Below are 26,630 nucleotides of genomic sequence, written 5' to 3' on the forward strand. Positions count from 1 at the left end.
CACTCTTGTCCCCTATAAAAACAACCTGTTTACTGCCCAAAATGTTATGCCAAACACAGAACAATACATGCATGCTGATTTCTAAAGCATGTCCTGTTTTTACTGATGCTTCTCTGTACTGTATGCAACTCATTTTAGTAACACAAAGTTCATATGCTGCAAAATTTTGTGTATTATTACCTTAATGTGCAAAAAGTGCTAAAGTACATATAAGGAAATTCCTCACAAGACATGGAACTAGTTGTACATACACTATAAGCAATTTCTCACAAGGCATGGAACTGGTTGTACATACAATGCAATTCCTCACAAGGCATGAAACTAGTTGTACATATAAGCAATTTCTCACAAGGCATGGAACTAGTTGTACATACAATGCAATTCCTCACAAGACATGGAACTACCATAGTTGTTCATATAAGGCAATTCCTCACAAGGCATGGAACTAGATGTACATACAATGCAATTCCTCACATGACATGGAACTAGTTGTACATACAAGGCAATTCCTCACAAGGCATGGAACTAGTTGTACATACAAGGCAATTCCTCACAAGGCATGGAACTAGTTGTAAATATAAAGCAATTCCTCACAAGGCATGGAACTAGTTGTAAATACAAGGCAATTCCTCACAAGGCATGGAACTAGTTGTACATACAAGGCAATTCCTCACAAGGCATGGAACTAGTTGTAAATATAAAGCAATTCCTCACAAGGCATGGAACTAGTTGTAAATACAAGGCAATTCCTCACAAGGCATGGAACTAGTTGTAAATTCAAGGCAATTCCTCACAAGACATTTTTATGACATTTATTAAGCAGTATGAGGGTCATGAAGGCATATATTTTGTCATGTAAAGAATACGAACAATTCCTGCTGATTACTTTTTCTGTGTAATTCTCAAAATGTCTGTCTTGCCTTGTTTTGCAGACTAAGCAAGCAGAAAACACAGATGTATACAAAAATATCTATAGATCTTTTTTGGTAACTATTTCATTCAGCAAAAAAATGGATTCTATTATCTGTCCTCTCTCAGTTATACATTTTTTAAAATCCCTGTTCCATATTTAACTGAGTGCATCCAACAGCAAAGACCCTTAGCATAGACCCATATTGACCTTTGTAACCAATCACAAAACTGCAAATAATCCACATTTGCCTTCGTACCTAACTGCATACATCATAGACCCATATCTACATGCAAACCCAACCACAACATCACAGTCCCATATCTGCCTGTGCGTGTAGCATCACATCTAGATCTAGGCTCAGTACTTGAAGTCTAGTCTTGCTCAGACTCTCATGTGGCTCAATGAAAACTCTGCCATATGAGGGCCTGCCAAAGCACTTAAATGATCTATATTACCAAGAGATGGAGCTTCAGTCAAACATTTTTGAAGCAAAACAATGAAGACATTTCACTCCATCTCATCTTCATTTTACATTTTGTAATTACGCAAGTATATTTTGCTGAAATTATGTACTCTAAGGAATTTGTACAAATGATTTGGTGTAATATAAGTGAGCTAAAATGTGGTATTTAGAGGCTATAAGTGAATCAAACAGCATTGACATACTCAAGTTGATCTGTCACACTCACTGGAGAATCCAGGAACTCCACATTTTCCATATTATCTGATGAGTAGGGATCCTGATAATCCTGGTCATCTTCAAGGTTGGCACAGGGTATTATTAACATCAATGACCTTGATAATGTCATCTTCAGAACTCTTCAAGTGTTGCTCACAAAGTAGGATTTCTTGCAAAGTTAACTCCACTTCTCAAAAATGTTCTTGGTTCCAAAATATGATACCTAAATATTCCTATAAATCCTGTTTAAACTATTGTCAGGGAAGAAAGCCCTTCCATGTTGGCAGAATATTAAAAGTTTCACTTGAAATATGACTTCATAATTAATGGGGACATTACTCTGGCAAATATTACTAAATAAGCTCTTGAAACTACCATATGTACTCACTTATAAGTCAATTCCAACTGCAATATCGCATATCACGTCACATAATGTCCTGGCAGATTTAGGTCTGGGCAAACTGTCAGGAGTAATCAGTAGAACAAACAACACAGACCCTGATCTGATGACACATTACGAAATGAAAAATCAGGGTCTGTGTTGTTTGTCATTGGACTTGATGGTCCAAGCATTGATGGTACATAATTTTCTTTATCTGAGCACATTCAAAGATGGGTGCGGATACTGAGATATTCTGCACCTATGTGCAATATCCCCCAATCAAATTTGAATTTCGCATCAAATCATAACATTCACTATATTTCAAACTATGATCATCACTGCAGCAGCAAAAACTTTAAATGTTGGCAATACCATACCATGCAGATGAATGTATTTAGTAACCACCAAACTCATGTTAGAGATAGAAAATATAAAACTAAATTCTAGTAAGGAATATGTCACAAATCCAAGGAAAATTACATTTTTAACTATAAGATCCATCTCAACACTGAGGAAGCATTCCAAAATTTGGAAGTCAGATATTTTCTTCTTGTCTGAAAATGAATCCTGCACCACTCAAACACAAACCTTTGTTAACAATAATCACAAAAGAAAATCCGTATTTCTATGCAGACACCATGTCTTCAATATATAAATAATAATCCAAGAGATTTGTTGCCAAGAAACCTTAGACATATTGACAGGTCCTGCCAAAAATGGGCTTCAAATTATACCCAAGTGCCACCAGCACCTTAGTTCCCTATCTATCTGTTTTGAATCACACACAGGTAAGAATATTGTGAATCACAAACAACTCTTAATTTATCAGTCACACTTATAATTAAATTCTTGCAACATGTAGAGTCCTGCCTGTCTCACGTGAATTTTGTTTCATATTTCAATGTGATCCAAAAATAATTATCATAATAAACTGAGCTATAATCAATGCATTAGGCAAATGATCCTATTCAATAATAAATACCAATCAATGCATAGGCAAATGTTCCTATTCAATAATAAATACCAATCTCTGCATCTCATATCCCAAATACGTGACTTGCAGACATTTATTTCTCACTCATGATCTAACAAGCTAAATATTTTTAAATATAAAATTAAACATGAGTTTTTCATATGTATGTATGTATGTATGTATGTATGTATGTATGTAGAGCTTAATTTCATATCAGCACAATCCAGACTATACTGTGCCAAATAAATTTAGGTATAACCACTTACAATTAAAAAAAAGCAAATATGCACCAAGAGACAAAGGATTTAAAGGCAAAAATATTGCAAAAACTCTCCAAAAGAGTTAAAAATAAAGGTAACAGTTAAACAAAATCAGTACTAACCAATAAAATACAAGCTGAACAACATTCTATGTAAACCATGATCTTTTAAAACAAAAAACAAGACCTTCTCAAATGGACCAATGCTATGGGCTGCATCCTGCAGCAAAAAAGGTTTCCTCCATTAATCACCTCATGGAGGATGACACATCAGAACTATTCTATATTCCTAAGCCAACAGGTGGATTCAGACATCATGCATATGTAATAATATACAGATAAATGCAGGAGGACACATCACACTTATTTTACCCACCCCCCTCCCAAGCCAGCAGGAAATCACATTAGACCTATTCTTCACCAATGAACCAGTAGGAATTTACTTCAGACCCATTATACACCTGTGAGTCAGCAGGAAGATACATCAGACCTATTCTACACCTGTGAGTCAGCAGGAAGATACATCAGACCTATTCTACACCTGTGAGTCAGCAGGAGGACACCAGGCCTATTCTACACCTGTGAGTTAACAGAATGTCACCAGACCATTCCTACACCTGTGAGTTAATAGAAAACACTTCAGACCTATCCTATACATGAGAGTTAACAGAAAGACACCAGACCATTCCTACACCAGTGAGTTAACAGGAAGACGCCAGGCCTATCATACATCTCATGTTGTGTAGATAATCAAAATGAGCGAATGAAATGCCACAAAATTTATCATTACTCAGTTTAATTATGTTAGCAACACCTCTTTAATTTCAAGTATATATTACATATGCATCCTAACCTTTTTAGTTAAAAAATGAAAAACAAATTAAACTGGTACTGGTAAATGTGTCCATATGATATGTATACACTCATCAATCTGGTGCAATTCAAGAAAATTTGGTTCAGTATGCATGGATCAAGTTCTCAATCAAAGATGGGAAAGAACTCAAATTTTGTAAGAAAATGTTGATTTAATTTAACCAAGTGTTAATAATATGAACCATCATAACAAAATTTGTTTCAAGCCACAAAATCCTTCAAACATTAGTCAACAGAAACAAAATTTGTGATAGGTGGAATGTAACATGATGGACAAACATGGGTAATATTGTGTCCCTCCTTAATAAACTTATGGTAGAGGCTTAATAATGCCACATTCATCTTAGGTCTCACTGGATAGTTTCATATTTTGACACCCCCCTAATTTTTAAGGTAGAAGGCATGAACCTAATTATCACAAGCCTAGCATTTATAAATTCACACATAAGCTAAATCTATAATGTGGTTTAGATTTACTTTGACTTAGGCTTCAAAACAGGTTGGCTTGTTGGTGACTGCCTGTCACAGTTAGACAAGCATTGGAGATCAAATGCATAACTTGGGCTGCAAATGAGCTGCCGACTTGGCTTACGTATTTATGTGTGTCTGCTACAGAGGTAAATATCTAAAAATCTAGATGGTTGAGGGGTGATGAAAAGTATGCTAATTTGTTATAGTACTAGTGAACTTTATTCATGCATAAGGCACATACTGATTCTTTTAGCTGCCTTGTCACAGGAAAATATTCAAAATAGCTATTTCTTGTCAAAAATGAAAATTTAGGGGTTGATGGCAGTGTTGGTTCAGTATAAAAACCACCTTTTGCATCAGGAATTAAGCTGATTACTGCAGTCAACATCTCACATGTATGCTTTCTACAAAAATCATTAATTTGTTTTTATTTGTATCTTCAGTGTAAAATTATTCTAATTTTTCTGTAATTGGTCATTGTTGGATGAAAATTCACCAAATAAACTGTCCAGTGAGACCTTAAGGAAGTAATTGAATCACATGAAATACTGAGCAGAAAGGCTTCTCAGGAAGATGTTTATGCTTAAAAAAAACAACTAATAAAGTACATTAATCAAGCCTAGATCAAAAACAAGTACTGGCCCTGTACTGGTAAAACTTTTGGCATAATACTTAAGTTACCCCCTCCTCCCAACCATGGTTGTATTAGAACAAAAGCATTTAAATTTGACATGGTATTAACAAAGGATTTGGGGTAATCAGAATCCTGAAATTTCTATAATTACATCTCTTTTTAATTAGAAGTTAAGGAGACTAACAAAATTTTCAATGACAAATATCAATGACATAATCTTAACATAGGAATACATCATGGTTATCAAGAGATGAAAATAATTCTAAATGCAGTTCAAAGAAAAGTATAAATCAACTTCCACAGACCCAGATCTGCCATTGCTCAGTGTTGTCAGATCTGGCTCCATTCAATTTGTTAGGGGTAATCAACAGAACAATTAAGACAGATCCTGATTTGCTAGCACATTATGCAATGGCAGATCAGGGTCTATTTTGTTTGAAGCTGGACTCAGCTATAAGCAAGGATGTATGGTATTTGATTAGTATAATAAATTAGTTACCGGATCTCCCCATCTGAGATGATGTGACAATACTCTAGCTCATTCAGATCCTATCCTCCTAAACTGAATAGAGGTCATATTTCATCATCCCAATGGTTGTGTTTAAATGGCCCCACTCAGAGCTGCCCTTGTAGTACCCCAAATAGTCCTGTTCCCAATTTCCATTCAACCACTTGCTATTATTTTAGGTTATGTGTCTCAGTATATAAAAATTTAAGTTTAGTAATAAATCTTAACTTTGTGATTCTGCAGTGAAAATTAATTATCAGTAAATTTACATACTGCACTTAAACCTCTCATAATAATTACCCCCCTTACATAACAACCTCTTGTCTTTCACCAGGATTCTATGATCCCTTCTTTGTACTTCATCAAAATATTTGATCTCTCCTCAACCATCAGCTCCCCTAACTAGCCATAATTTATCAATCCATTGGTGGCTGCCTAAGTGTGGTTGCACTGCAACTCCTACTTAAAACAGAATTACAAACGCAGTGATCAAACATTAATGGCACTCTGTGGGGTATTCTCTTGTCCAGACACTGCAGAGAAGGACTTGTTCTGTCAGTTAAAATCAGACAAGACAATTGTAATTGATCAAATGGAATTTTAAATGCATTTATCAAATACTTACCTGATTCATTGTAAATCACTGGGCCAGCTTTCAAAATAGCTTGAACAAATTGAAGATCTAAAGGTGCACCCATTTACCTGTACATCTGACATAAGCTCAATATAGATATTGCGTATTTCATACTTTCAATAAAACTAACAAATAAATCTTTGGCATTTTAATTCATTAACTGCCAAGGCTCACAAATCTACAAAGAATACCATTAATTCCTGGATTTTATGGATGAGATTAAATACTAAAAGAATTCATATTACTGGTTGTTGATTAATCAATAAGAGACATATCCTTAAATTTACATACCATACATACTTGTGTACAAGATGGATCCAACTGCTTACTACACAAATCCAGATTAACCATTGGCAGATCTGGATCTATGCAGTTTGTTAGGAGTAATCAGTACAACAAACAACACACACCCTGATTTGTTGGTAAATTTGGTACTCACAGATTATTGTCTATGTTGTTCGCAGTTGGACCTGACTTGCATGTGAGTATTATGGTAACCATTAAAACTACAGTGATGTCACTTTTGATTTGTACTAAATTTGGTTGATTTGTTTAATCAAGCTACAGATTTCATGATGCACATATTGGTGTTCTACTTTCTACTTTAAAGAAAATGGACACATCTGTGAATTGATTGGTTTTGTTGGTCTTTAATGGCACTTTTTACACACTAAAGGCTATATCATGCCAAGGAAATGGGAGCTAACTATTTTTCACAAGGACACAAAGGCATTTAAACCAAGTTGGTCCTGGTGGGTATCGAACCCACAACACTTTTATTACAAGCTCAATGTTCTATCAAATGAGCTAATGCAGCTACCCTCTACAAAATGAAGTACCCACAAAACCTTGGAAGTGTAAGATGCAAATTTTAGCAATTTATTTGTGAAGTGTGCTACAAAAAATTTCAGGCATGAAAACATGAAATTTGATACTTACAAAAGTATATAAATAATCACAGCATAAGCCATATATCATGTTAAGATTCACTTCTTTCTATTTTTAACTCTGTTGCAATTCAACAATTTACAATAAATTGTCATCTTTTCCAACAACATTAACTGCTACAGCATTCAAGCATGAACTGAAGAAGACTGATAAACATCTGATGCATAACAAACATGCAGCAAATTTACATGCTACTTGCTTTTCACCCCATCTCTCTCTCTCTCTCTCTCTCTCTCTCTCTCTCTCTGTCTGAGAGGTACATGGATGGATTTGATACCCACCCCAGGTAAGACTGGATCAGCTGTCTCAGTGTGTTCTTTGGAAAGCCACTTATCTACCACCTTTGGAAAGGCACTTATCTTCCATCTGCTTCATATGATATCGCCGATAATGTGTTAAACTTGCTATTAAAACCCACAAAAACTAAAACTCTCAGATGTTGCAGGGATTCTGGGGGAATTACACAGTTTAAATTTCACACATGCATACAGCCAAGCACATGTTGAATCAATCAGTGAGTGAAAATTCTGCATGAAAATATGCTGAATGTTAAGAATCAATTTGCCAAAGGAAAAAAAAATCTTGGTGAGGTGTATGAAAACACTAGTCATGACATGCACTTGTAATAACAGTAGGAAGCTCTCCAGACAAATGTCTGTGTAATGAAAACTATAACTGCCATTAAATACAAAACACTGCATGTTAAACATATGGTAGCCAAGATATGTCATCTCCAAAATAGACTCCATTTAAACAATTAAACAACTGACTTCACTTTTGTAAATTTATGTCCTATGTAAACCAGATTGGTGAACCTGAGTGCTGAGGTATAAAAAGTGCATCCGGAGATGAGCTCACCTTTTTAAAGTCATAGTCATTCCACTTAAATCTACTCAATATATCTTTAGATATAAAATGAAATTCTGTATGTCATTGATTGTGACCATTGTTTTCTGCCACAACTTGTATACAGTATATGTAAGATATGCGTATTCCCAAAGAGCTATTTAGAAAAGATTGATAATTTTGGCAGAAATGTGTGTTTGCATGATTTGGATTTTTTAATGTAGCTTTAAAAATTATTCAGTCATATTGCTACAATGTCTGCAGTGTGGCAGTTTAAAGTCATGTATAGTACTGGAGCATCATACCACAGACATGTGGCATCATGTCCTACCCAGTCATAGCCTGACACCAGGCTGAAAAGTCCTAACACTAACCTCTTAATGCTGAGAGCGAAGTGAGGCAGCTGTTAGTACCAGTCTTTTGGCATGACTCAGCTGGGGTTCAAAACTGAGACCACCCAAATCTGATGGTGACACTATTTGCAGAAATGTCACATTCTTGATAAATTTGGCCAAACTCTCACTCTTTTGATGCAGAAATTAACTTCTGTGTAAGGTTTAGGTTATGTTACTTCTCTATTGGAAATAAAGGTGGCACTCACCAGATAATATGTACTTTTGAGAGAGTGACGTATGTAAGTTGAAGTAGTTTGCATTTAAAACATGCACAGTGGAGAGAATGTTTGCATACCTCTATGCTACATTAATGTAATGTGGATGATATTTCCTTTGGATATTGTACTTTTGGAAATTTTACATGATTTAAGCACACTGCTAACTAAAATGACTGCTCCCTTGTGTTAAAAAATCAGTCTGAATTAGTCTAAAGTACACTATACATAGCAGCTATTAAAATAGGGAAAATGAATTTTACCAGACTAGACAATACCAGCTTCTGAAAGTGCAATGAATGAATTACCAAATATATAAAATGTAAAAAAAGTTATCGGCTCTTTTTTATACAATTTACCTCTGAAGTTCAGGAAGTGAAAATGACCAAGTAGAGCTAGCACTTTTTTGAAAAATGCACATTTGAAGTAAGGCCAAGCTGTATACTCTATAACCCATAGTACACCCATCAATCATACACCAAAATAAAGGGAATTAAAGGTTCTTTGCATTATACCTAAGATATACAAGGTCTTTTTTAAATAGCCAGTATAACCAGTGAGGAAAGCCGGGGAAATTCTTTTTCTTTAAAATCCTAACCTATGGAAAATACGAAACTGTAGAGCACCACCAAAGCAAAGCTGACCCAACTAAAGTTTAGTTGGACAAATTTTGTGATAAACTTACAAAAACTAGTCAGAGTTTACAAATGAATACTACATAATACTGTTTAGATTAAAAGTAAAGGCAATGTATAGAATTTATCTACACTGATGAAATGAAATCTAATCTATAATTTTAACATAAAGGGTAGACTCTGAGGGCTAAACTCCTGTTTCTGGCAGGTGATAAAAGATGTTTTATTCAGCTGTAATCCTTCACTTTGCTTTAAAATTCTCCATTTCTTTCATCACAGAATTTCTCAGAATTAATCTTTCACTGTACAAGTCTACCCAACTAAAAGAATCAATGGAATAGCGATTTTTCATCCCCATTAAATAAAAGAAACTCAAGAGTCACAGACAAGAAACATATCTAATTATCTGATGCAAATAAATCGACTTTTTAGAAAGGCATTAGAAATACATGACACAGTTTAATTTCAATTTATAAAGTCAGCACATTTCTACTGCAGTAAACACAATGTTTCATAATGGCGCATTCAGTAAATATATTCAGATATTCCATGCGTGCTTGGACACTCATTAGACAGAGCAATATAATCACAACCACTATGAGTTAATCTTGGTCACTAAGCTGTTTATTGCATTCATCATGGCATGATAAATGTCTTGATGATCAAGATTTGGTCAGGTAAAACAACATGTGATACGTGCATACTACTCCCCTGATGATACTAGTGATGACACAGTCTGCAAAGTTTGACTGACCATAGGTTCAGCCATTTTAAGTTAACACTGAAGCGATTTTCGCATTGAATTTTCTATTTTAGAAAATGTTGACAACTTACAAATTACAGCACTAGATCTGCTGGTTCAGGACTCAGAAATTATTCTCTTTTCAGTTACTTTATGGGAATTCCTTGGAAAACAAGATAAAATCAAAGACATAAAATTTCTCAATACATACAGCACTAGACACAAATATTATCAACAATGCATCTGCACATACACTGAATTTAATGCATGCACATTTTTCTTCTGGAACATGCAATTACAACAATTTTCAAGCACATATAAGGCTTGCTAAGCAACATAAACACCACTGTTAAAAGCTCTGGTAATGCATATATTTCGCATGCAAAAGTCTTCTGTCCACATAAACATGTGTTAGGACACTAATATCAATCCAGATAAATCCAAGTAACATACAGCCTAGTGAAACACTTACCAGTCTAGACTGACCGATCGTTTTCGACTCATCTCTCGCAGCAAGTCCCGATGACTACTGGACCGTCTAATTGAGTGTGGCAAAGAGAAATTATTATCAACTGTATTATATTTGCAGACAAATGTCATTTTTGTGCAACATCAAATATTATCTAACATTTCAAATATCAAGGACAATCATAACTTTGTAGAAATGACAAATCTTAAATGTCCCCTACATTTCTGTGTGAGGAATAAGTCTTAAACAGAAAGAAGCTTGAATTTTAAATGAAGAAATAATATACAAGTGGCCCAAGTGGGACTAAAATTGATCTACTGGATGGCATATGCCTAATATCAAAATCCAAGTCTGCAAAATATTCTGGATCAGTAAGATGTTTTGTGTAAAAATGTCTAAAATACTGTTGATTATAGAAACATCTGTTTCGTTATGTTTTAGTATCCTTTTCTATGTCTGATCACAAATTAGCATTTTTTGTACAGTAATCGAAGGCCTTAAATGCCAGCATGGTTTCTGTCAAAGCTTCTGACACATTAATTTCTCCTTTTCTTTATAAAAAAAATAAATTAGCATTGTTGATATGTTCTCCTGTTTTAAGTAATGTGGTCACAACTGATGCAGGTTAGTACCATTTGTATGATATTTAAAGGCCCTAAAGCTGGTATGCATTCTGTTGGACTTGGTCAAATTCTGTTCCATGGCTATTAATTAAAAGGGTTGATCTAATTTTAGTGTGTGTGATTTGGATTTTTATCATAGCTTTAACAATTTTCCAGTCATACTGCTATGATGTCTGCAGTGTGGCAGTTTATAGCGATGTCTAGCACTGCGACATCATGCATCAGACATGTAGCATGATGTCCCACCCAGTCACATTATCCTGACACCAGGCCAACAAGTCCTATCACTAATCTCTTAATGCTGAGCCCTAGTGAGGCAGCTGTTAGCACCATTTTTATAAGTCTTTGGTATGACTCGGCCGGGGTTTGAAACCGTAACCTCATGCATCCGAGGTGGATACTCTAACCAACAGGCTACAGGAGTGGTTGATCTAATTTTAGTAACTGCAGCCATACTTGATGATGGATTGGAATAAATTCTATAACCTAAATAACATAACATATTAGGATGCTTTCAGTCAAATTTAGTCCAGTTCTGTTGAGTGGGTTTTAAGAAGACATTTAGATGACTTTCTGTTCTTGGTAATGGTGGCAATATTTGATGCAAGGGTCTCAAAGACTTAAGGTCTGGTGTCAAGTAAAGATGAAAGTTTCAGAGGATGTTTTTTCTTATCAGTGCATTTTCATGATGCATCTCAATTTTCCCATGATGCACACCTTTTGATCATCTGGATTTGCCAATGAAGTGTGTCATAGGATAACTTAAGGAAACATGCAGATACTCTGACCATAATCCTTACCAGATGTACTTTGACCATAATCCTTAACAGGTGTCTTCTTGAATGGTCAGATGATATATCAAGGGCAGCATAATGTGGTAATGCAGTGTGTTTTTGTTATTGTGAGATGACATGCAAGATGGTGTAATTTGTTGTTGTTGTTGTTGTTGTAGGATTTAATGGCATTTTTCAGTACAAATAGGCTATACATAGCAGCCAGTATAACTGGTGGAGGAAGAACCCTGAAAACCCTAGGAAGAACCACCAACCCATGAGAAACTACTGGCAGGCTTTCTCGCATACTCATGTGAGTTAGCAAAGCCTAAGACTCGAATTCACGCAGACAGAGGTGAGATAGCAGTGATCCAGAACAATGAGTGCTTTTGACCCCTCAGCCATTCGGTGGGTGGGGTGGGGGGCTTGGTGTAATTTACCATGGATACTTGCTTATAAGTAGAGTCAAACTGCAAACAACTAAGATCCTGATCTGTGTAGCATAATGTGCCTGCAGATTAGGGTCTATGTTGTTTATTCTGCTGATTACTCCTAACAAACTGCTCAGACTCAGATCTGCTGGCACATTGTGCAATGGAAGAGCTGGGTCTGTGGAGTTTGCAGTTGGACTTGTCTTATAAGTGAGTATTCATTGTACATAATGTATTGTACACTGAGTACATATTAAAAGAATTTTTTCTTGTGACACAATTTTCATGTCACCACTTTTTCACATGTTATGTGCAGTATGTTTCTTTTTGTTTTTGATCCATGGCTCCTATCACTTCAATCAGTAGTATTATAATCATTGGTATGTGTAAGTGAGTGGGTGGGTGGAATCATTGGATGGATGGATGGATGGACGTATAGGGCTTGTAGTGCTAAATAAAATGTTAGTTCTTGACATATAAAAGTAAAAATTATCAAAAAGAATTAGTGCAGGATCAAAGAGGAAGAAATCTGGTTATTGCCTTAGCAGCAGTCAAATAAATTAGTTTTTGTCATTTTAAATTCAATGCATTTTAGGTAACTGCTAAACTGCAAAGAAAACTGTGTTCCTAATCTTGCCTGAAATGGAACCAAGTGATCATTGTTTTGTGGACATTTAGATCAGAGGTTGAGTTCAGTACAATTGCCACCATTGTCATTGCTGTAATCTGCATGCCCTTTCTGTGGTCTAAACACAGATGTCCATGCTTTATTGTTTAACTCCCACTATACTAATTAAAAACAGAATACTCAAAAACCAAACTTTTCTACATAATTCATTACAAACCTTACAAATGAAGTGCAAAGAATAATGGAATGTAGTCTGCATTTGGCATAGACTATTATTTTGTGACTTTTAGAGTTTTGAAGCAGCCATATGTAATTCTTAATATGTCTGCCTGTTAGGGGAAAGAGTGGTGCTTGACTCCAATTGGCTCTATGCTAGTTTTGAGGACCACAGTTTTATTTTATTGCCTTAATCTTGTCATGTAACTCTTCTTTTTAAATACCTTGAATATTGTCTACTCATGAACTTAAATTTATTCATTAAGATTGTAATCATAATTTTAGGTACTGCCTTATGTAAGTTTTGTTCTTGTAGGCCTATTGCTTGCCAGGCCTGGAGTTAGTACTGGGGCTTGGGGACAGAGGTGAAATAGTTAACTATCTATCAATGCAATCATAGTTTTGCCTTTTGATACAAATATGTATTCTAAAGGTGGAGAATCAATAAAAATATTTGCCTATGAAAGTTACCTTTAAACTTCAAGGACCATAAATAACTATTAGTTGTTTACCTCCTCATTCTTTACATGGATCAAGATGTACCATATCTTAGGTTATGAATCATGATACATACTGATACACTGTACATGTGTATCATTTCAACCCTATTCAGGGAGATGGTAATCTCTAGAGCTAAACCATTACAGCTGTTGCCTTGAATAAACAAATGAATATCTCTGTGGTCAAGTCAATAGTTTAGTGCTGGACATTTACAAAAAATGTAAGAACAAACATGCCCTTAGATTAGAAACCTACCTGTGATAATCTAGGTAAATAGCCTATGGGTTTTCATAATGACATTTAAATGATTCATGAACTCTCTACTTAGAAAACTACCTGTTATAATCTAGGTAAGTGGCTGATGGGTTGTGATGATGATATTTAAAATGATTTATGTGATGTCTATTTTAGATCAAGATTGGTTTCATTAGTTTCATTTTTATTTACATATCATATTTGAAATCTTGTGTATACATTCAAGGCCAGCAAGAGGCAATATGGCACCCTGTACAAAACAGACATTTGGCACCTACTGCACCCTGATCATTAAAATTATTGCTTATAAAAAAGTTTATATGAAATTGATGTAAGTTATAACAAAACAAAATAAAAAATTCATGTGAAGAAAAAAAAAGGGTTTTGTTTCACTTAAGCTCCCTTGTTTGATTTTTACACCCCTTTGCTTGTCTGATTTGGTGCCCCGCTAAAAATGCCTCCCTGTGCACATGCACTGCTTATACATTGCTTGCACTAGCCCTGCTCTGAGATCTATATGGAAGAGTGGCATTTTGTCAAACATGCAGCCTCTTTAATAGCTTTTATTATATATATATATATATATATATATATATATATATATATATATATATATATATATATATATATATATATATATATATATATATATATGTGTGTGTGTATGTATGTATGTATGTATGTATGTATGTATGTATATATATATATATAAAATAACAATAATAATAATAGTAAAAATATAAATAAAACTTAACTGCTCCCCTCCATTCTTCTATTTTTATTCTGTAATTTTATGATTGAAAGTGACTGAAATATGTTCAACAAAAAAGACCATTTATGTCTACTCAAACACGAAGCCTGTGTGTTAACTTCAAAACACATAAGGTAAATGAAAAATTAGTAATTATGCTTTTTAAATGACAAAACATTTTTTCCCTATGCAATGCACACTAATCTTACATGAGGATACATCTGTGAAAAGGGGCCCGAGGAGGAAAAGAGAAACCATTCAGGTTACACTTTCAAAGTTTAATGCCAGTACCCAGCAACCTGATGTCCTATTTGTGTGAAATATTTAAAAAAAAATGTAATGCCTACTTTTTTCAAATTAGATTGGATGACTTGCATAAATTGTCCTGAGAAGTTGAGTAGATATGATTGTCATGTTTTTGTTTTCAACTATTATTAGTGTGAATCAAGAGACACACAACAAAGGCCAATTTAAGGTTTATTTGCCTGAGATGGGACAATTACTGTATGTACTTGCTTATAAGTTGAGTCAAACTGCAAACAACAAAGATCCTGATCTGCCATAGCATAATGTGCCTAAAGATCAAGGTCCATGTTGTTTGTTATACTGATTACTCCTAACAAAATGCACTGACACAGATTTGCCATCGCAATATGTGATGGCATATCTGGGTCTGTGCCGTCTGCAACTGGACTTGACTTATAAGCAAGTACATACAATATGCACACTCCACCTCTCGAGACACCAGTCCAAACATCAAAGGATTTGTGTATTCTGTTTAGTTTCAATTACAGCATCTTATCATAGCTAAATCTTTCCATATGAGAAAAGCATAAAATGTATAGATATATATTTCCATGAACGTTACTGCAACCTACATATTATGGCATACATGCAAAAGTAATGCAAATAAAAATATGTACTTCTGAATATGGTTGATCAACAAATCTTCTAAAATTTCTTAAAGAATGCTGTACTGAATGAGAAGTCTCATAAATGTATTGATTAATTGCATGGCAGCCATATACAATGGTTAATCGGCATCAGATGTACATGTACACATTTTTAAGCTGTTGTACTTCTGCCAAGTTTAGCAACTTTCTGTTTATGTTGTTTCTTTTGGAAATCATTTAAAATTTTCTTCTACTTTACTAACAGTGTCCATAAATGAGGGCAAAGCAGCATAATTTGAGCAGAACTGAAAGCCATTTAAGGCAGCAAAGTCAAACTATTTTGAGCAGTTTTTGGAAGGAAGTTATTTAAAGGTTTTTCTCTTTTTATTTCATGACAAGCCACACTTGATGACTTATTGGCAACACTTGTACAAACATGAAAGCCCTCTATTCAAGGATGATTTCTATCAGAATGTTCAAATCTTGTTAGTGAGTTTTTTATAATTTGTTTAAAGGTTTTTCTGACTTAGTAGTGGTAGTCATATTTAATAGTGGATTGGCATCATTTGTATAAATCTGAAAGCCCTCTGAGCCAGAATGTTTTCTGTCAATGTTGGTCAAATGCTATTGATTTTTTTTATAGAAGACAATTAAATGTTTTCCAGTTTTAGTAATGGTGGCCATATTTGACAGCACATCAGCATCATTTGCAAATATATGCATCAATTTGAAAGCCCTTCATGTTGACAGATGCATAATGGACACAGGGCCTTACCATAAATTCACTTGGGCTCATGATCAGGTGAGCTAATACATGTAGGAAACAGCAATATTTGCCTGGACATGCAAGATAAATTCTCATTAGACTGATTTTCCCCATTTAAAGTCACATTTACAATCAAACTGTTTGTTCTTAATATATGCTAGTGTGCAAGAACCCTTTTTATATTGCATGAATTGATAAATTGAGTGCAAGATGTTTTAGAAAAGGCCAAAGATAACCTTCTGAAATAGTTTGACCGTATGTAACATTGTTTCTGGCAGGTATTGTTGTGGGAATAGAACAGTACTGATAGGACTTGTGTAAAATACACCTTTCTATCAAACCTAATTATTGTCAATGAGTTGTAGTCATGCTTCATGAGCAGGTGTACTGTGTGTAGCTGGGAACTTTAGTACTTATAAGTATTAAACATGATAACCTATGATCTCAGTTACTTTGTAGATAAACAGTTCACTTGTGGCACATACAGGAATAGTGTTCATGATAATATAAATGTTTGAGAATAAAAAATTAATCGATCAATACTTAAAAGATTACTGATTAAACCATACATTTCCACAAGCTACAAATAACCTGGCTATGATGTATAGAACAGCTCAAAGATTTGAACTTTCAAGTTTAATTTACAATGATGTCATTTTTTTTATGGAGTTACATAGCCTGACATTTTCTAAGATGTGATGTAAAAAAATGGGGACAAATGATAATGAAAAATAAATGTCATACAAACAGGAAAATTGTGCGTGAATTACTGTGAGCTCTAAAGTTCTTAACAGAAAAACCAATTAACACTCACAGTAGAACCTCGTTATTGTGCTATTCATAGGAGCCTTTGAGTATACTCTCACATAGTGAGACTGCCTTATAATGAAGTACAAAATACAGTATTCCCTAATTTTAATGATATCCATGATAACCTTTGAGTATACTCTCACATAGTGAGCCTGCCTTATAATGAAGTACACAATAAAATATTCCAACTTTTTAATGCTGTCCACAGGAACCATAGAGTATACTGCCCTATACTGAAAACTACTTTATAATGAAGTACATTATACATATACCAGTTAATGGATTGGATCCATGACCATCTTTGCCTAAACTGTATTATAACAAGGGCCTAACAGTGAAGGGGTACAGTAATATGAACTCAGTACAATCGAGAAATTAATAAAATTAGGCATTTATTCTGATACAAAATATACAGTTAAGATTATAAAAGGAATAATGTCATATAAAACCAAATAACTTAGATTTGTATTGCTGTAATAAATTTAACTAAAATTGGAAGTCAGGGCATCTAACTTGAAGACTAACTTGACATTAGTATGGGAATTGTCCCATGCTACCACCACTAGCAGGTTGTAGTACTGGAAACCAGATGAAATAGTGTCAATCACAGGCAATACATATGCAAAATATAATGCTTGAAACTGAGATCATCTATGGTCTTGCCAATGTGAAGCTTCATAGATTGAAATAAAACTGCATGCTATTTTTCACAAGCTATTAAAATACAAGTCAATCAAGAGCAAGTACTTTGTAAAGTACAGTCAAACAATGCTGATCATTCAGCTCATCTGGGATCTTGTTGAGATAAAGATTTTCAGGAAATTGGGATGGAATCAAACAAAAGTGTGCAGAAATGTTTAAGAGATATTTGGATGAATGTTAAAAATAAAGTCAGTCATGATTATCACAACGTACAATAGACAAAATGTATGTCATCCAATATCTTTCACGGGAAAACTGTGTTAGAATATCTGATTGATTTCAAACAACAGATATGACTCCAACTGTATTTACAAGCCAAGGGGGTGCCTCTTCTCAGTTGCTGAAGGGCCATAACAAAAACATTGTACATTACATTTCTATATTTGTATGTGAATGTGGATATATTCTAGTGTTATTGCTGATTCAGACCAATCTAGATTCTTTTTGTTCCCCAAAAATGGACATTTATTTCCTGAAACATTAACTTCAAAACTTACATTGTTTCTGAATTTTTATTGTTCTATCAGTAAAATACTAATACATGTACTATGATTTCATTGCAAATAATAAAAGAAATTCTGGTAATCAATGGGCAAACTCAAGACTGCCCATTCAATAATTTTAAACTTGGTTCTCCCTTTTCCATAATGAACTCTATGATACTAAACTTTTCATGCACAAAGCATGCCCTTGGCTTTATTCCCTTATTGTGGATCTCACTCATAATCAAAGCTGTTTGAGATCTTAACGATACAAGGATATATTCCAAGTTTGATCAAAAATCAAATTAGAAATACAGAGTAGTAACAAGCTCAGCCAATCATCTCAGCAACATGCAAGACCACCTGATTAACATGCATATATATCATTCATATTTGAACATTTCTGCAATACTGATGATGTTGCTAACGTAGCCTACACTCCAAGTTTGATAAAAATTTCAACAAAAAAATGGCTTCCAGAGTGATAGAAGGCTGATGAACACAGAGTGATGCCATGAGCTACTAATGGCTTTATGGCCAGATGAGACAATGTTTTTAAACATTTACTAGATCATTACATACTGTATATACTCTTTTATAAGTCAAATCCAACTGCAAACTGCTCAGCCCCAGATCTACCATTGCAGATGCTTGCAGATCTGGATCTGTGCAGTCTGTTAGGAGTAATCAGTGGAACATACAACATAGACCCTGATCTACAGGTGCATTATGCTAAGGCAGATCAGGATCTTTGCTGCTTGCAGTTTGACTTAACTTGTAAGTGAGTATAAATGGCAATATCAATGTCTAGGGTCCAATCATGATTACATACAATATACATTTTCAGGCAAATTTATGTGCTGCATTTGTTCTGTTTGGTGTTTGGATTATTTAGTGCTGAGAAATTACTTGCCTTGCCCATGCACACACCATGGTAGCTAACCTGAACTGTCTGATGGTAGGATTTAAACCTGCATCCTCTCAGTAATGAGTTCAGCACACTAACCACTTAGCCACCATGGCTTCTAGATGCTTGATTAGTTGCTTGATACAACATGTATAGTGAAAGTCACACAGATCATGTATGTGCATTTACCCATCTTAAATTAAATATAACTTGTCGTTTTAAGATATACACTGTGATACTAATTTTGCTTAACCAAAGTCTATTCACTCATGATTACTGAATGCCTTGCACCTTAACTGTAATTAAGAAACTTCCAGAAAAAATTATCAATCTTATTGGCTTTTACAATGGTGGCATATGTACTAAATTAGATCATGAAAGAAGCACAATGAGTCTAATTATCACATTATAGGAGCATTCCCAACTTGTTTATCAACATGTGTAGCTTTCATTGTGACATGACATTCAAACTGGATTGCACTGGATCACACCTTTAGGCTGACATACATTAATAATAATAATAATAATAATAATAAAAATAATAATAATAATAATTTATTTATAGATGGTGACTCCTTAGTCAAGGACTATTCTCCCTTGAGGCCCTCTTTACGAGAGTGAGTGTGTGTGTGATTATAATTTTTAAGGCAGCTTTAACAATTTTTCAGTCATATCACTATGATATCTGCAGTGTGGCAGTTTATAGTGATGTCTAGCACTGGGGCATCATGCCGCAGATATGTAGCATGATGTCCCACCCAGTCACAATATCCTGACAACAGGCCAACCAGTCCTAACACTAACCTCTTAATGCTGACCATTTGCTAGGCAGCTGTTAGTATCATTCTGGTAAGTCTTTGGTATGACTCAGCTGGGATTCGAACCCACATCCTCTCAATACTGAGGCAGACGCTCTAACCACAAGGCCACCAAGAGTGTAACAATGTGTATTATATGAAAGAAAGCAATAATTATTGTTTATTTTAATATGTTTAGTATTAAAATACTAAATTTCATTATCTACTGGAAAAACATACATGCTCATGATATTACTTCTAAAATACTGTAATATTTTCAGCAGATTTTACATGTAGTGGAAGATTGTTCCACAGAAATATACCAAAGTATTGGAAGCTCTTTTTAAATTTCTCTGTTCTTGGTTTTGGTGCTAGAAGGTTTCCATGTGATATTGATCTCAACTGGCATTGTGTTGAAAAAGGCCTGAATAAATCCTAAAGATACTCTGGTTAGTTCCATGTAGACATTTATATAAAAGAACTGCCTTGTGAAAATCTACCCTTTCATATATTGTGAACCATTTGAGTTCTGTAAACAATACCTTTGAGAGATGATCAATTGATGCATCTAAAATTATGTGATCTGCTTGTTTCTGAAGTATATAAATCCTGTCAAGCTGAGATTTAGTTTCCCCATACATACGAACAATAATCCATTGTTGGAAGAATACAGGACTTGTATTATAGATTGTGAGTTTCCATAGGTAAATATTTCTTGATTCTGCTGAGTAGGGCAATTTTGGATGACGCTGTTTTACAAAGCTTGTCAATATGGTCATCCCATTGTAAATTATTACATATAGACACACCTAGTTTTTCATGTTAGACATTTTCTAACTGATGATTATTTATTGCAAGAGATAGTTCTGGGTTCCCTTATTTGTGTAGCTTTTGTGATGTCCCCAAAATCATACATTAATTACCATCCTATTTTGCTTTGCCCAGTTTTGAACTCTAATAAGGTGTGAGTTTAATCTATTTTGATAACTTCAGTATGAGAACTAGATGTATACAAAGTTGCAACGTCTGCAAACAAATCTGTATTTGTGGATTAATTATTTAATGGTAGATCACTGATATAGATAAGAAAGAGGAGAGGGCCTAAAACTGAGCCTGAGGAACCCCTGAATGAATAGTGCAAGTTTGAGAGCTAATATTGCCAATGCTTAGATCTTTAACATTGATATTGCCATATGTACTTCTTGAGGTGTGTAAATAATGGCCTTCCAAAAGAATATAGATGTATGGTGATACAAATAAAGTGAATAATTGCCATTTAAAGGTATGAAGAATAAAATTCTAAAAAATTACACCCAATGCTGAAATAATTGGTGTTGAATGCCTACATTACCTGCATGACTTTTACTATAGGAGAGTACATATGGCATATCCCACATTCCTGAGCCAGCAGTGGGTTACTTTTACTGCATGATATTTGAACTAGATGAAGCATCTCTTGTAAACAACAACAACCAACTTAAAATGTCATTATTTTTAATATAAATCATACTTTAAATTCTAATGGGTTAAAATGTGTTTATAAATTAAATAACTAATGGTCCTGCTGCAGAAGAAAAATTATAATACCAAAAGTTCAAAGATATTGAAAAATATTTAAAATTTCCTGTAAAGGTCTGAAAATTGAGTCAGATCATCTACATGTGAATAATCAATACTTGTCAGATTCATTTGCCTGTGTGAGTGGTTTTTGCTCACAAGCTTCTCAGCTTTAGATTGACAAAACCAAATCAAAATGTCCCCTCATAATGCACAAAAACCACACAAAATACCAAGCCTTTTGAAAGAAAACAAATTTAGGTGATCATTTTATTTAAAAATCCTTACAAATAATTTTGAAAAAGCATTCATTCTGATAATTATAAAACGTTGCTAACAGAACAGTAAAATTACCAAATGAAGAAAAAAAATAAGTAGAAAGGAAAAGGATGAGAAAATATTTTGCCCAGATATGGTTGTTTGAAGAATTCTCATGGAATTAGTGGGTGAGCAGGGTAGGGTGACTGGTAGTGAAAAAAATCATTACTGGTACACACCCAAATAATGTGATGTTTATTAGATTTTTAGATTTTTCTCTGAAGTAGTGTGCATAACAGCACCTAATATTAGGATGCAAATATCTGCTTTTGCTTTTCTTTAAGACTGACTTTTGGCAATCTATCAATAAATCCAAATTTTGTTAAAGATCTATTTACAATGGTGAATTTATTATATTTGGAAGAAGCCATGGTGACTCAGTGGTTAATATGCCAGATTTGAAACCCAAAGGGTACAGGTTTGAATCCTACCAATGGATCAGAGTGGTTGGTTACCATGGGGTGTCCTTAGCAAGGGGCATTACTCCAACTGCCTAAGTAGCTCACTTGTTTTGCTGTGCCTTAAACACCAATCAAACCAAACCAAGCTCTGGACAAAAAGTGCTTCAGATTCATGAATAAAAACTTGTTCATCTCATTCCTGCACAAAGCAGATTATGACTGAGTATAAATTAATTTACAGAGGTGTTTATTGTTAAAATTGTCAACAAGTAATGGAGCTGATGTCTGATGTAAGCAATATCAAAAGCAATTATACCCATTAACTCCCATCAAATTAGAAACAGTACTGACTAACTACACATTACTTAAGTCTGAAATTTTCCAATAGCTTTCTGAAATTTTCCAATAGCTTAGAAACAGGCTCTGCGACCTGTGATTAGATTGACATCAATCTATAATTTGCAAAATTTAACCAATCATTTTTAGCATGAAAATACTCCAAAATGTTTGAACTTGTTGCTTGCATTGAAGTATGTTGAGGGACAGAAAAAATTCAAAAGCAATTTTCCATTTGTACCATTAATTTTAGCTCACATTTAATTGTTTTTGAAGCATTTGCTTTTCAGCTCTTTATCTAAATGTTTTTACTGTTCTGAAATTATATTATTAAGTCCTGGTTCTGGATCAGAATGAATGGACAACCAGACAAAGGCAAAAAGTACAATAGTTTCTCATATATAGCATTAACTAATATGAGGCCATGTGGGCTCAAGGTTGCTCACCTGCCAACTCTACCAAAAAGCCAAATACAAGGGCATATGGCTGTGAAAACTGGGTCTGTATGATGCTTTCTGACAATTATATGTTTTTATATTTAAGTAACAGCAGCCATGCTTGATGAAAGATTGGCATACTTTATTCAAATGTGAAATGCATTCATAGCTCAATGCTTTTCATCAGACCAGTTTGGTGTGGAATTGTTGTTGGAGTTTCTGTTTGTTATAATGGTGGCCAAATTTTATGGTGGATCATCATCATTCAATGGACAAATTTGAAAGGTCTTTAACCTAGCATGCTTCAGGTCAAATTTGGTAAAAGTCGGTTTGCCAGTAACTAAAATGTAATTTAAAAGTTTTTGTTTTTTTGTGTAAAAGCAGACAAATTACAAACTGCCAAACATGGTATATGCACATTAGATGATGGCAGATTGGAATAATGTGTAAAACTTGAATGGCCTTCATACCAAAATGCTTTTCTGATAAATATTGTCAAATTCTTTCCAGTGAATTTTGAGAATATTAAAGGTTTTTCCACTTGTTTTGTAACAGTCTTTGATAGCAATTTAATTAGTATCATATGTTTACACATTTCAAAGACCTTGTGCATGTGTGTGTGTGTGTGTATACATATATATATATATATATATATATATATATATATATATATATATATATATATATATATATATATATATATATATATATATATATATATATATAAAATGCCTTAAGACAACAAATGCTATTAAAACTGGACAACTGATCTACTATGATAATAAAATATGCACAAGACTTGAAGAATGAATACATACACAATTCATACAAAGAGTAGTAGCAAACGTGTAAAACATTATAGGTGAATACATGATATAACAATGTTGTATAGAGTAGTAGTACTGAATTAAAATCATACAATAATTGTTTATGTAGATGTTTACTTAGAAGCTTTTTGAAAGCTTGACATGAGTGAAGGCTGATTTTATATAAGGTGGTAGTTTGGCTCCAGAAAAAGCAAAGCTCTTTTTTTATTATAAACCTAGGAACTTGGTTTACGCAAATATAACTTGTTGTTCTGATGATAGAAGCCATTGTGGCTCAGTGGTTAGCATACCAGACTCATCACCAAAAGGGTGTGGGTTCAAATCCTACCACCAGTCCAGCATGGGTCATCTACCATGGTGTGTGTCCTTGGTCAATTTATTTCACTACAATTGCATTGGCACTAAATAACCTACTTGTGTTGCTGTGCCATAACACACCAAACAAAACTAATATTGGTGATGCATCAGCATCATACATATCAAATTCAAAGACATTGATGTCAAAATGTTGTCTGGCAAATAGATGGATGATACACAATGGACAATCGGCCATATCATAAACTTGCATAACCTCAAAGCCAGGTTACCCCAAAAATTCTTCAAATAAAGCTCCCTATTATCACATATATGCAGATATTTGTGCATTTAAAATACATGTCCAAAGAAATGATATAGCCAGAAAACAGCAAACATCTATCTAGGGCAAGGGTCTCAAACTCAAATCACTCTGAGGGCCGCATGAGGACATTTTTGGTGGCCCAAGGGCAACACCACTTTTGTTACCTCTCATGACACCTTGTGACACCAATCATGACTTGGTGGGCTTCATGAGACCCCTGCTCCAGGGTATATGCATTAAATTAATTGGGAATTCAAACTAAGAAAGCATTATACTTTTGCATGAAATACATGGAGATGAATATAAAATCAAATAAAATGTTTCATCACAAATGACCATATTAACACCATAAGTGACAAGATTTTTACCCAGATGCTTTTATCTATTTAATTGTATACTGTTCAAAATACTACCATATGTACTCACTTATAAGAAGAGTCCAACTGCAAACTGCACATTCCCAGATCTACCACTTCAAATAGCACAGGCAGATCTGGGTCTGTGCAGTTTGTTAAGAGTAATCAATGGAACAAACAACATAGTCCCTGATCTGCAGATGCATTATGTGACAGGATCTTTGTTGTCTGCAGTTTGACTTGACTTATAAGTGAGTACATACAATACTTTAGCACCGAAACTTTAGTGCTTTTGCTCCTTTGGACCATTAAGCACAAATTAATGTTAGCACATGTTTAGTTCAAGAAAACGACAATATTAAATCCCCATTCATCTCTATCATAGGCATTTCTAAGAAAATCTTTCTGAGAAGTCCCCACATTTCCTCATTTAAATGTACAAGTAATCAGAGTTACTGTTCTTTAGCTGCAGTCCATCTTCAGCAATGAAGTAACATTTTTTAGTCAGAATGAGTATGAAGATGAACAGAGTACATAACACCAACATTTATTTGATTATTAGTCTACATCTCACTCCACCCCCACCCCCAAATTAGTAATTAATTTAATTTTTATGCCTAAAATGTTTTTTTTTTAAAAATTAGATTTAACTGACTTGGAACAGCAGAAAATGGAAGGGGCATCAATAAATACCAAAGTGGACAAATACAAATGGATGGATTTGATAACTTTATTAACATCAATGAATATTAATTTTATCTTAATGTATACCTGATGCATTATAGCCTATCTTGTGCTGAAAATGGCATTAAACCATACAACAACAACAACAACAGCATTCAATGAAAATCTGAATGGGACATTTTGGTATTTGTTTCAGCTCTATGTATACTACACCCATTATGTATCAATGTGTATCATATTTCATCTCTCTCTCTCTCTCTCCCTCTCTCAAACACAAAATGTTGATCCTTGCACCTCAGAATTTCACCATGTCTATTCTCCTACTAACTGTATCAGCAGCTAGCAACAGTTAAATATGAAATATCTGTTTTGCTTAACAAAAAGTTACCTTAATAAAAGCTTTTCATCACAGAATGTTTAGCAAAAAGAAATTGTATCCTTTAAGCTGCATTTTAATGACAGTTGCCCTTACACTTAGTAATTATAATCTGATTATCTAAAGGTGTATCTAACATAAAAGGTCATATTTCTATCTCCAATACACCTTTTATAACATGTGTATATTAACACATACCTGAACATGATAATCCTGTCTGAAGTCCTTCATCTAATTGCTTCAGGTAAATGAGAAATCCATGTCATTTTTGAAGAACAAACATTGACTCCCATTACTGATCAAGTGTGCAAAATACAAAATAATGTACCCTTGTAAACACAAGCTGGTATGAAGCGCATACCAAACTAACACTGGCATGGCCTCTTAATCAATTCACATCCATTGTACCAAGACATTTGTCATACAAAGTAATTCCAAACATACATACAGTCCACTTAAAGAGTCCAATAAAGGGACAAGTTTTACAATAAGATTCGGTATCTAATTCCGTTCATCGACCTATTCCCATGGTACAATATGAAATTATTTGATCAACAGTAATCTAGTTCCATTACTAATCCACTAATCTAAAGGCAGCTTTAAACATG

General features: G+C 34.2%; 1 protein-coding gene across 2 annotated transcripts in view; it reads right to left on the minus strand.

Annotated features, from left to right (window-relative positions):
• Positions 1–26,630, minus strand: part of LOC149803033 (ankyrin repeat and fibronectin type-III domain-containing protein 1-like) — a 168,930-nt gene that overhangs the window by 54,852 nt on the left and 87,448 nt on the right. Inside the window, exon 4 of one of the 2 annotated variants that reach the window (XM_089952590.1) lies at positions 10,580–10,645. The exons of the other annotated variant lie outside the window; for it this stretch is intronic. Coding sequence (XP_089808716.1) covers positions 10,580–10,645 — 66 coding nt within the window. The remainder of the gene's footprint in view (positions 1–10,579; positions 10,646–26,630) is intronic. 2 annotated transcript variants of the gene reach the window in all.

This window comes from Sinohyriopsis cumingii, chromosome 3 (assembly GCF_028554795.1).
Source record: "Sinohyriopsis cumingii isolate HCF-2022 chromosome 3, ASM2855479v2, whole genome shotgun sequence".
Lineage (NCBI taxonomy): Eukaryota > Metazoa > Mollusca > Bivalvia > Unionida > Unionidae > Sinohyriopsis > Sinohyriopsis cumingii.